A 13,032-nucleotide genomic window follows, 5' to 3' on the forward strand; every position below is an offset into this window, starting at 1 on the left:
AATCACAAAATGAGTGTATTTAAAAGACGATTAGTTTGAAAAGAGCGATACTGGCTGCTTATAGCATTTATTTTCTAAAGGACTGAATGCTATTTGTAACATTTACTGTGTTAAAAACTAGCTGGCTGGCTTTGTCTCACTCTTAGTTCAACATTCCGAAATCCCGATTTTTAAATAAAATGATCGCATCAACCCTGGAAAGAAACCCCAGTAGATGTGTAAAAACTAGTTAAATTAAAACTAGGGGTTTGATTAAATGAAACGCTTGTGAACATGCTGACATCACCCATTCAGAAGAAATTCCCATTTGTGCCATTTATAAAATAAAATGCATGCCTCACTGCAAGCTGAGACATTGTCAGATTTAGAAAATTAGTGTGATTAAAACACTATTACCAACACTTTTGACTAGAGCACACCCTCTTTGTTAAGGCGCACTGTGAACCAAAACAGCTTCCACTCCGCCAAGAATGAAACAAGAAACAAAGAATTGCTTTTAAGAACACATGCATAACTGAATGTTGCGATACACCTAAGTGATAAAAATAGTTTAATTAAAAACCCTATGGTTTGATTAAATTAAAACCCCGTTAAAAACACAAACTCATATAACCCCTCTGATCCCCTGTGGTATTTCCACACCTGAACATGCATGCGCACACACACACGAAACTGGTCAAATCGGTTTGGTTGGCCGCCATCTTGGACTAGTGCCATCGAATTACTGAACGCGCATGCGCACACGCACGAAACCGGTCAAACCGGTTGTCAAACCGGTTTGGTTGGCCGCCATCTTGGACAGGTGCCATCGTATTACTACTGGCCTCAAGCGCTGTAAAATACATTGACCGCGCCTTCTTTCCCTCCGTCTCCATGGTGACTCGCTTAATCTGTGCTCCACTAATCAGGGCTTTATGTATCCTCGTGCGCGCTTCACTTGGGGTTAAAGCAACTCCGCGTTGACTGAACTAATTGTTATCAGCCTTTCTGAAACCGAATATTCCGAGTTGGACAGTTCGGGGTTACTCAACCCTGAGTATCGTTTTTCACTCTGAGTTTTCTAAACCGGCTTCCTGAAACAGGGCCCAGGAGGTCACACAAACGCACGCCCAAACACACACACACATGCACACGCATACACACAGACACATACCTAGAAACTAGAATTCTGTGATCTGTTGTGTACACGTAGCCTGGGTTTTGGGGTAAGTCGCGTTTCCTGCCGCAAACGTAAAAGAAGTCCAAGGGTGAAATACACTGCAAAGTATTTATTGGGCAGTACGTGGTGTGTGGATCGTTGACGAATGAAGTGAAATTGTGCGCTAAGCAGAAGTGAGTGTGTCTGGCATCACGGTGTGTGTGAAAAGGTATCCAGCTGGGGCAGACATGATTCTGCAGGTCACCTGCCCAGTGGACAAAAAGAAATAAAATATTTGTGTGGATGAAGTATGAATGATAACATGAAGAGTGTTTGGTGTTTCTCAGTCTGAAACAACTGTAACGCTACTTTCTGTTTTGGAGAAAAGGACAGTTTAAAAAAAACAGAGATGTGTGTTGTTTTAAGCAGTGATGAGAATAATGAAAATTTGATGACAGAGGAACACAAAAACATACAGAAAATGCATTAACCATGCTAACCCTACATGCATATACACATACAATGATACTCATGAAGACCAGACGGCATCTTAAGCATGAGATTCTGCTTGTCATCTTGTCCAAGTCACTTAGTGTGATGAAAAGTGATGCAAAGACCATTGGACTAATAGCAAATTAGTTTAAAAAAAAAAAAAGATCAAATAATAGCAAACAAGTGTGTAGGAAAGGCAGCTTTAACAACATGTTCTGCTGGAGATGCAGCTCCTCAGACATCGATTAAACCTGCCTAATAACACACACACATGCAATGAAAATCAGCTTGTTACCAAATGCTGAATTTATCCAATGCTGACAAATTAACTCTGTAGGCTGCAGGACAACAGTTTAACTTTTGTGGGGAAAAAGATTCTGGTTTGAACAACCAGTGATCAGACAATAAATTTAGTTGTTAATATAGTAAATTGGGAGATGCTTTCTGTCTGATGCAGCACAAGTAATTTACTGTATGAGGGAAATTCTATTTTTGTGATAACATTTTGAACATGCATTTCTGTTGTCCTGTCAACTTGGTGGGATGGTAGCTGATATGCAAATTAGCTGATTATAATTAGATTAAGGAAAGGTGACTGAATTTTAGCACAAGTGAATGGGATGTGTTGGAGACTCTAAAACACTGAGTTTCCTGTTTTGATGTGCGAGTGAACCCTGCACCCAGATACACAATACTGAACACATAAGAACAAACTTGTTTTGTGAAGTGCATGACAACATGTCACGTGTTTTATGATGAAGGGAAAGAAGGAAAACTGAATAAAACGTGTCTGTGGCCTAAATGAGTGAGCTGATTGTGAGTTTCTGGTGTGTGAGAATTTAAAAAACAATGGGGAACTGACTGACTGGTTAAAGCTGACAAGACTGACTGATTTAACATCATTGTGTGAAGTTCAGTGGCATGTCCAGCGGGGGGGCACGGGCCACAGCCCCAACCAGACTGGCCACCCCAGGTGCCACCCCGAAGCTAAAACAATAAAATTCAATCAAATGTACGATCATGTTTTCACAGTGAAGCTCAGATATCCGAGTGTAAGTGAATGCAGCATCGGCTTCTGCACTATGAGCATCACCTTAGGAAAGGTAGGAGAGCCAAGCACGAAAGACGGTGTTCTGGGAATCCATCCTACCTGGCAAACCATCCTACCCGTTGTTTCTGCGCATGCGCACAACACGAAATTCAGTGCCAAACCATCCTACCTTTGTGAATGTCACCTACAAGCATACTTAAACGGCTAAAATTTAGTGGCAAATCGTCCTACTTTTGTTAATAACAGCTACAAGTATACTCTGATGGGCAAAGTTAGGTGGCAAACCGTCATACCTACTTAAATTGGCCTGGAATTACTCTGTGACAGCAGAAATGTGCATAAACTACTTACGGTAGGACGTTTTGCCAAAGTAGGATGGTTTGTCAGAAAACAATTTTCGGCGAAAGAAAATGAGGAGAGAATAAATGTCCCGGTACGTAATATTAAGTTTGTTGAGTTTAGTAAACTTCGGTGAAATTAGAATACAAAGAAAAAAATAACACTTGAAGAATTATTGCAGCCGTCGAATATTTCAGACAGTATGCTACTGAGGGAGCTAACATAAGAGTTATGAGTTATAAGATATAATCCAAGTCGTAACATTGCTGTATGGAGCTGCAGATTTGGTTGCAGGTTAAAGGCCGGTCTGTGAAAATATTGTCGGGCATAAACCGGTCCGTGGCGCAGAAAAGGTTGGGGACCGCTGCTTTAAATAATGTTTCCTTTTATAAAAGTAGGATAATGAAAAAACATTTATCATAAAATTTATTATTGACATGTTTGTGGCAATTAATATGTGAATCAACTAAATGGGGGGGGGGGGGGGGGGGTGTTATCCCAACTGGTCTTAAACTAAGAAACACTAAAGTTACATTTGAAAACAATTTAAAACAAAACATCCCCATTCTAAAATGTCATGTGACAATCTGATTGGCTTACGGAGTGATGATGTCACAAGGACTTTGTTGCCTTTGATCTGAAGTCTATAAATAGGGGTCAGAAGCAGCAATTAATCAGTTTGTTCACAGCCTTCAAACGTTCGACCAGAGATCCATTTGGAAATATTTCTAAGCCTTTTCAGAGTCACTGTGCACGGGCTCCAACATGCCTCCACGAAAACGCCAACAAACACAAAAAGATTATGCTCCCTGTCCTTTGTGTTCTGGCCGGCCAATCTCTCCAGGAGAAATTGTGCGGCCAATCTCTCCAGGAGAAATTACCACGGATGGTGTCTTATCAGTCCAAAGAGCATTACAGGAAAGTCAGAAGGAAAAATCTGACCTACATTACAAAATTAAACAAATTGAAGAAGAGAAGCTTCAACTAGAGGAAAAGTGCAGACAACTGGAAGCACGAAATAAAGACCTGGAAGAAAAACAGCAACGCCAGCCTGATATAAAAATGATCAACGAGGGCTCGGGAGTGAAGTTTGATGAAGGACGAGAGAAGATTTTTTCTCGTTTTCTTTCATCAGGAACGCAGAGTGCTGAATTAAAAGAAACATCTGCCCAGCTTCAACGAAAGAAAGCTAATATTGAGGAGATACAGTGGGATCTCCAAAACATTGAGAAACAGAATCAGGTGCTTCGAGGAAAGCTCAATGAAGCGGAGAAAACAATTGAAAAAATCCACCAACAGAAGACTGAACAGGAAATACAAATGCAGGACGAACTCAAAGCCATGCAGAAATTATACAACAATCTGAAAGTCAAGTGTGGTGAAACAAAGCGCAAAAATAAAGAGCTTCTTGAAGAGAAAAAGCAACAGGAAGAAGAAAAACGTATTATCCAGGACTTTGAGAGAAGGCATCTAGAATTGCAAGAATTTTATAATAAAGAATATGAGGAAACACTTCAACTGAAAAGAGAAAAGGAAATACAAATGAAGGACAAACTCAAAGCCACACGGAAATTGTACAACAATCTGATAGTCAGGTTTGGTCAAATAAAGCGCAAAAATAAAGAGCTTCTTGAAGAAAGAAAGCAACAGGAAGAAGAACAACGTATTATCCAGGACTTTGAGAGAAGGAATCTAGCATTGCTAGAACTTTGTGAAACACCTGAACTGGAAAGAGAAAAGGAAATACTGGAAAAACGATGTTCAGAGATGCAGTGTAGGATTGATGGAATGAAGAGGAAACACTCAAAGGTCATTAAGGAGATGTTGTTGGAGTCCAGTGACTTGAAGAGCCAAATAATTGAAATGCAGGCACAAAAGCAACAACAAGAGAAAATGCATGAAGACCTGCAGCGTACGAGTCAAGAAATCCAGAGAAAAAATGAGCTGTTAGAAGAGATGCACAACAAAAAGCAAGAAAAGCTTAGAAAAAAACAAGCAACCTTAAAAGAAATGAAGCAAAGATGCCAGCAACTCGAGCAGCAGAATGCAGAAACAAACGATCAGCTGAGAACCCTTATCCTGGAGAAGGAGCTCATGGAAAAATACCTGAAAAAGAAGAAAAAAGGCTGGTTCTGCCGCTTATTCAGATGATTTAGCCTCGTCCTCCTCCACCTGTGATCCATCTTACCTTGCACCTCTCCTGTCCCCCCTAACACATATTCTCCACCTTCTTCATCTTTTTTCGTTTTTCACCCCCCCCCCCCCCCAACCAGTCCCAGCAGTTGACTGTCCCCTCCTGAGCCTGGTTCTGCTGGAGGTTTCTGCCCGTTAAAAGGCAGTTTTTCCTCCCCACTGTCGCCTCGTGCTTGCTCAGAGGGGGTTGTTGGGGTTTCCTCCCCTCCTCCTTTCCCCCCTTCATTTACTTATTTGCTTGTTTAACTTTTCTTTTGTTGTTTCTGTAGTTACTTGTTTTACTTTTTTCAACTTATGTAAGAAAATAATAAACCAATTGAATTTATCCTTTGAGTATTTTTCATCTAATCTTTACAGAGTTAAGCTCTGTCTTTTATTTGCTTGTTAAAACCCCATCAATGGTGAAGTAAAAACCCTGGGACATGGTTTAAAACGTTGAAATAGACTAACCAGCTAGTCTAAAACTAAGAAACACTTAAATATTACGTTAAATTGAAAACAGTTCAAAAGAAATATCCCCATTCAAAACTGTCATGTGATAATCTCATTGGCTTATGGAGTGATGATGTCATAGGACATCATCACTCCAGCAGTTCAATAAGGCTGATAGAAGGGTACAAAGAAAGGGGCAAGGCAAACTGATGCAAAACTAAACTTTAACCTAAACTGGGTGAACTAAAACACAACATGAAGAACCCTGACATGAACAAACCTGGACATGAATACATGCGACCTGGAAACATGGTGTGAAACAACAGACGACCTGGGCCCTGTTTCAGGAAGCCGGTTTAGTGCAAACTCTGAGTAAGTATATCCTGAGTTAACGAAAACTCTGGGTTTTCGGTTTCACAAAGCGAGTTTAGATTAATTCTGAGTGAGTTACTATGACGACACACTCCATGAAGTAAACCTGCCCCCTAGCAGGTTTACTTCAACTAACCCTGACCTTCTCCGCCCCTTTGTCGGAAACCTGACAGTAGGAAGTGTCAGACATGGCGTGCTCCTTCCTTGAAGAGCCAGTAGATGTTGAAGCCCAAATTCTCCGCAGAGCTCTCCGCCGGGAGAGAGTGATTAGAGCGCGTTTGGACATTTACATCTTACTTTAAATGGAAAGAAGACAGAAATTATTGTTTTTGACCAAAATATGCCTCTGGGACAATTGACTGACACATTTGGGCCTGTTGCTAACTACCTTACTGATACTGCCAGGAATCTTGGAGTTTTCATGGATAGTTCCTTCAAACTTGACAAACAGGTCTCTAATGTGGTAAAAACTAGCTTTCATCAACTACGCCTAATCTCTAAGGCTAAACCCTACATACCACACAAAGATATGGAGAAACTCATCCATGCTTTCATTATGTCAAGACTGGACTATTGTAACTCTCTCTACTTGGGTCTACAATCTTCTCTTCTGCCGCGTCTCCAGCTGGTCCAGAATGCCGCAGCACGTCTCTTGACCGGCACTAGAAAGTTTGACTCTATCACCCCTGTTCTGAAAAATTTACACTGGCTTCCTATCAAATATCGAATTGATTTTAAAATTCTATTGTTTACTTATAAAATTTTAAACAATATGGCACCTGACTACTTAGCTGATCTCCTCTGTCTGTACAGCCCTCAGAGAGCACTAAGATCATCGGGCCAACTGCTCTTGGTGCAACCTAGGTCTCGGCTGAAGACCAGAGGAGGCCGTGCCTTTGCCGTTGCTGCACCCAGGCTATGGAATACTCTCCCTCTTCATATTCGCGCGTCAGATTCCATTCAGTCTTTTAAATCACGTTTAAAAACGTATTTGTTTGATCTGGCATTTAAGGCGAATTAGGGTAATTTACATCTGGCTCTGTATTTAGATTATGTAATTATCTTATATTTTATATATTTGTAATTTATATTTTATTGTGATTTTATTTGTACTGCGATTTTAATGGAAAGCACTTTGGTGTACTTCGGTCTTAAAAATGTGCTATATAAATAAATTTTGATTGATTGATTGATTTTATCATTTCCTGATGATTTCCTGTGTGAACGTTACCGTTTTTCAGCACAATCTATAATTTCTTTGAATAACATCCTCAGGCCTAATATTGCTCATGTGACACATCGCGGACATGCTCTCAGTTCTATTAGATTATTCTGTTATTATATGTTACCTTATATATGTAATCAAAGTAGTTGAATTAGAATACTGCTGTAGATCACATTATACCCTTTAATATAGAGTGTGTGAGCTGTATGTAGTTTAGTTCTCATTATACTTTTGAGTTAACAGAACATATTCACATATTAGTTCATTAGATAAATGTGCATCACTCTGTATCCTTGATCTGCTGGGAATGTGTTACACTGTTTTCTTGACATGCTTAATTGTTGAATCATGAAGAGAAGGTTGTAAGCAGGAGACTCTGTGTCTAAAGACAGGGGAGATAGATAGACCACATTCCACACCCCCACCTTACAGAAAGCAGAGAAACAACTGCCGAGGTCATAACTTAGGCGCTGTAACAGAGAAAAAATGTGATGTTTTGGCTTTTACGACTAGCTGGGGGCCACTAGAGACTATAAAAAGCTGAGCAACCCGTCACCATTTTGAGACATGTGCCTGACCCTCTGGTAGCATCTCTCCCGTCCGGACGTTGTAATGCTCTGACTGTTGAATTGTATGGAAATAAATGATTGTTGATTGAGCATTTATACACCGAGTATTGTCCTTCCTTCAGCCCAAAGATTCAAAGAATTGGGAGATTTCAACAGTTCATTACATATTATTTGTATTGCACTTCGGTTTTTTGCAAACGGGAGCTTTCTGTATAATATTGGTGACGCTGAGCACGTTTCCAAGGCTACCGTCTGTCGGGCAGTCAGGAATGTTACAGTTGCACTGAAACGTCTCCTGTACTCGTTTGTGGTGTTCCCCGGTCATAGACCCACAAGATTTATCAAAGAGGGATGCCACAAAATTGCAGGTATCAGGATGACCAGAACTTAATTCATGATGTGGTGATACTTGAACTACTACTTAAATTTTACATTTATTCTCACGGTTCCCAGGCGTGATTGGCTGTATAGATGGTACTCACATTCCAATCATTGCTCCTTCAGTAAATGAAGGAGACTATGTGAACAGGAAGTCTTTCCACAGCATTAATGTACAGGTACATAGTTCCCTGTAGCATTTCAAACTAACAAATTATTTCATTATAGTAATGGATGCTAATTTGTGTTCTCTGCACTGTGAAGATCATATGTGATGCTGCCAACATTATCACAAATGTGGAAGCCAAGTGGCCAGGCTCTGTCCATGACTCACAAATATTCCGTGAATGTACACTGAGCACAAAATTTGGACATGGTGAGTTGAGAATACTTTAAAATATATAAAGACCAATTGCTTCAGGGACATTTGAACTGAAGTGTACCCTTCTGTCTTAGGAGAGTTCACTGGCTACTTGCTTGGTGATAGGGGGTATCCATGTTTACCCTATTTGCTTACCCCTTACCCTGACCCTGAACCGGGCCCACAGCAGCGATATAATCTGGCTAATTGCAGGACAAGAGCCAGAGTTGAAATGACTATCGGAATGCTTAAGGCCCGGTTCCAGTGCCTGCAAAGACTCAGGGTCACCCCAGAAAGGGCATGTGAGATTATTGTGGCATGTGTGATTCTTCACAACATTGCCACAATTAGAGGAGAACACTGTCCTTCTGAACCAAACAGCAGTGATCCAAACCATGAACATCCTGACCCTCCCACGGACATACAAGATGGAAGCGCAGTCAGAGACACCATATGTCACAATCATTTCTTTTGACCCATCACCTCAACATGTTGAAAGAAGAATAAACAGATTTTTTGTTCAACTGGCTTTATTGGTCGCCTGTGTTTCCTGTACACAAAGTATTAAAAGATGTAAACCTCATAAAGTGTCTCTGTTGCTTCCTCCTCTGTAACAGCTGTCAATGTTTCTTCATTATTTTCCTGTAGTAAAGAAATAAACAACATTGCTGTTCTACTGTAAACTCATATAATCTGTGGAGTATTACTCATAACTGCATGTTGGTCTGGCTCAACAGGAGGCTGCACCAGATGCAGTACACCATCACCATCAACTGATAGAATATGAGGTTTATACAGGTCACTTATAACTTACAAGGGACCAAATGGCAATTAACAAACATACCAATCACCTTACACTTCATTGTCATTATGCTCTCAAAGACAACCAAGACTGAGGGAAGGCAAAATCAGTAGGAAAATAACTTCACTACAAAATAATCCATTATGGTAAAGAGTTTATCAAATGAATGAGCAGCACTGCAAAGGTGACTGTGAAGAAAGGATGTATGCACATCATGTATTATTTTGAATTTACCCCCTATGTAGGCACTTGTGTCTTGCGGGGTTATTGACTCAGAGGATGTCCCCGCAGAGATGCCTTCGGCCACAGGGCGCCCACTGTTTTGGCTGAGGGCCAACTGCTCAGCCTCTGTGAGTGGTGGTGGTGGAGGACCCCCACCTGTTTTTCGGGCCTCCGCTTTTTTTCTGTTGGCTATAACGGGCCACATTTGAGCATACAGAGTAAGCAAATATGTACTTGTAATGTGCTCAGATAGTTTCAATAAGTGCTTACAGAGGGGAAATTAATGTAGCCTCTAACTGCAATTGATTTACATGGGACAAACAGACCAAGCACTATGGCTCATAATACAATTCCACCTTACCTGTTTGGACTATATTTTTATATTTCATTTTTACTTGCTGCCAGGAACGTTTGGGGCCTGTTGGGTTGCACCTGCGCTCACATCACATCACAAAATAAAATGTATAAAATAACAAATAAAATAACATATGATAAAATAACGTGTTAAATGGGTGGAAATCCCTAGATCAATGTTTATATTAACACTCACGCATTGACTCTGTCGGCTATGTTTTGCCATGCATGCTCACTTTCTTTTGCAGCTGAGGCTGTGTTACTTTTTTCCGCAAAATTTGCATGTTATCAGCATATGCTGCCATCAGAATTTCGGCCTCAAGCGCTGTGAAATACATTGACCGCGCCTTCTTTCCCTCCGTCTCCATGGTGACTCGCTTAATCTGTGCTCCACTGATCGGGGCTTTATGTATCCTCGTGCGCGCGCTTCACTTGGGGTTAAAGCAACTCCGCGTTGATTGAACTAATTGTTATCAGCCTTTCTGAAACCGAATATTCCGAGTTGGACAGTTCGGGGTTACTCAACCCTGAGTATCGTTTTTCACTCTGAGTTTTCTAAACCGGCTTCCTGAAACAGGGCCCAGGAGGTCACACAAACGCACGCCCAAACACACACTCACATGCACACGCACGCCCAAACACACACACACATGCACACGCATACACACAGACACATACCTAGAAACTAGAATTCTGTGATCTGTTGTGTACACGTAGCCTGGGTTTTGGGGTAAGTCGCGTTTCCTGCCGCAAACGTAAAAGAAGTCCAAGGGTGAAATACACTGCAAAGTATTTATTGGGCAGTACGTGGTGTGTGGATCGTTGACGAATGAAGTGAAATTGTGCGCTAAGCAGAAGTGAGTGTGTCTGGCATCACGGTGTGTGTGAAAAGGTATCCAGCTGGGGCAGACATGATTCTGCAGGTCACCTGCCCAGTGGACAAAAAGAAATAAAATATTTGTGTGGATGAAGTATGAATGATAACATGAAGAGTGTTTGGTGTTTCTCAGTCTGAAACAACTGTAACGCTACTTTCTGTTTTGGAGAAAAGGACAGTTTAAAAAAAACAGAGATGTGTGTTGTTTTAAGCAGTGATGAGAATAATGAAAATTTGATGACAGAGGAACACAAAAACATACAGAAAATGCATTAACCATGCTAACCCTACATGCATATACACATACAATGATACTCATGAAGACCAGACGGCATCTTAAGCATGAGATTCTGCTTGTCATCTTGTCCAAGTCACTTAGTGTGATGAAAAGTGATGCAAAGACCATTGGACTAATAGCAAATTAGTTTAAAAAAAAAAAAAGATCAAATAATAGCAAACAAGTGTGTAGGAAAGGCAGCTTTAACAACATGTTCTGCTGGAGATGCAGCTCCTCAGACATCGATTAAACCTGCCTAATAACACACACACATGCAATGAAAATCAGCTTGTTACCAAATGCTGAATTTATCCAATGCTGACAAATTAACTCTGTAGGCTGCAGGACAACAGTTTAACTTTTGTGGGGAAAAAGATTCTGGTTTGAACAACCAGTGATCAGACAATAAATTTAGTTGTTAATATAGTAAATTGGGAGATGCTTTCTGTCTGATGCAGCACAAGTAATTTACTGTATGAGGGAAATTCTATTTTTGTGATAACATTTTGAACATGCATTTCTGTTGTCCTGTCAACTTGGTGGGATGGTAGCTGATATGCAAATTAGCTGATTATAATTAGATTAAGGAAAGGTGACTGAATTTTAGCACAAGTGAATGGGATGTGTTGGAGACTCTAAAACACTGAGTTTCCTGTTTTGATGTGCGAGTGAACCCTGCACCCAGATACACAATACTGAACACATAAGAACAAACTTGTTTTGTGAAGTGCATGACAACATGTCACGTGTTTTATGATGAAGGGAAAGAAGGAAAACTGAATAAAACGTGTCTGTGGCCTAAATGAGTGAGCTGATTGTGAGTTTCTGGTGTGTGAGAATTTAAAAAAGAATGGGGAACTGACTGACTGGTTAAAGCTGACAAGACTGACTGATTTAACATCATTGTGTGAAGTTCAGTGGCATGTCCAGCGGGGGGGCACGGGCCACAGCCCCAACCAGACTGGCCACCCCAGGTGCCACCCCGAAGCTAAAACAATAAAATTCAATCAAATGTACGATCATGTTTTCACAGTGAAGCTCAGATATCCGAGTGTAAGTGAATGCAGCATCGGCTTCTGCACTATGAGCATCACCTTAGGAAAGGTAGGAGAGCCAAGCACGAAAGACGGTGTTCTGGGAATCCATCCTACCTGGCAAACCATCCTACCCGTTGTTTCTGCGCATGCGCACAACACGAAATTCAGTGCCAAACCGTCCTACCTTTGTGAATGTCACCTACAAGCAGACTTAAACGGCTAAAATTTAGTGGCAAATCGTCCTACTTTTGTTAATAACAGCTACAAGTATACTCTGATGGGCAAAGTTAGGTGGCAAACCGTCATACCTACTTAAATTGGCCTGGAATTACTCAGAAATGTGCATAAACTACTTACGGTAGAACGTTTTGCCAAAGTAGGATGGTTTGTCAGAAAAAATTTTCGGTGAAAGAAAATGAGGAGAGAATAAATGTCCCGGTACGTAATATTAAGTTTGTTGAGTTTAGTAAACTTCGGTGAAATTAGAATACAAAGAAAAAAATAACACTTGAAGAATTATTGCAGCCGTGGAATATTTCAGACAGTATGCTACTGAGGGAGCTAACATAAGAGTTATGAGTTATAAGATATAATCCAAGTCGTAACATTGCTGTATGGAGCTGCAGATTTGGTTGCAGGTTAAAGGCCGGTCTGTGAAAATATTGTCGGGCATAAACCGGTCCGTGGCGCAGAAAAGGTTGGGGACCGCTGCTTTAAATAATGTTTCCTTTTATAAAAGTAGGATAATGAAAAAACATTTATCATAAAATTTATTATTGACATGTTTGTGGCAATTAATATGTGAATCAACTAAATGGGGGGGGGGGGGGGGGGTGTTATCCCAACTGGTCTTAAACTAAGAAACACTAAAGTTACATTTGAAAACAATTTAAAACAAAACATCCCCATTCTA

At 40.6% G+C, this 13,032-nt stretch overlaps 1 protein-coding gene across 1 annotated transcript; it reads left to right on the forward strand.

Annotated features, from left to right (window-relative positions):
- The first annotated feature begins 3,556 nt into the window (after positions 1 to 3,556).
- LOC146706762 (uncharacterized) lies at positions 3,557 to 9,079 on the forward strand. The gene is made up of 2 exons (XM_085464979.1): positions 3,557 to 8,565; positions 8,646 to 9,079. The coding sequence occupies exon 1, from the start codon at positions 3,786 to 3,788 to the stop codon at positions 5,169 to 5,171; it is 1,386 nt and encodes a 461-aa protein (XP_085321105.1). The 5' UTR covers positions 3,557 to 3,785; the 3' UTR covers positions 5,172 to 8,565; positions 8,646 to 9,079.
- The last annotated feature ends 3,953 nt before the right edge of the window (positions 9,080 to 13,032 follow it).

This window comes from Copadichromis virginalis, linkage group LG7 (genome assembly GCF_057382275.1).
Source record: "Copadichromis virginalis isolate Kocher_CV1m ecotype Utaka linkage group LG7, C_Virginalis_male_GT1.1, whole genome shotgun sequence".
NCBI classification, from domain to species: domain Eukaryota; kingdom Metazoa; phylum Chordata; class Actinopteri; order Cichliformes; family Cichlidae; genus Copadichromis; species Copadichromis virginalis.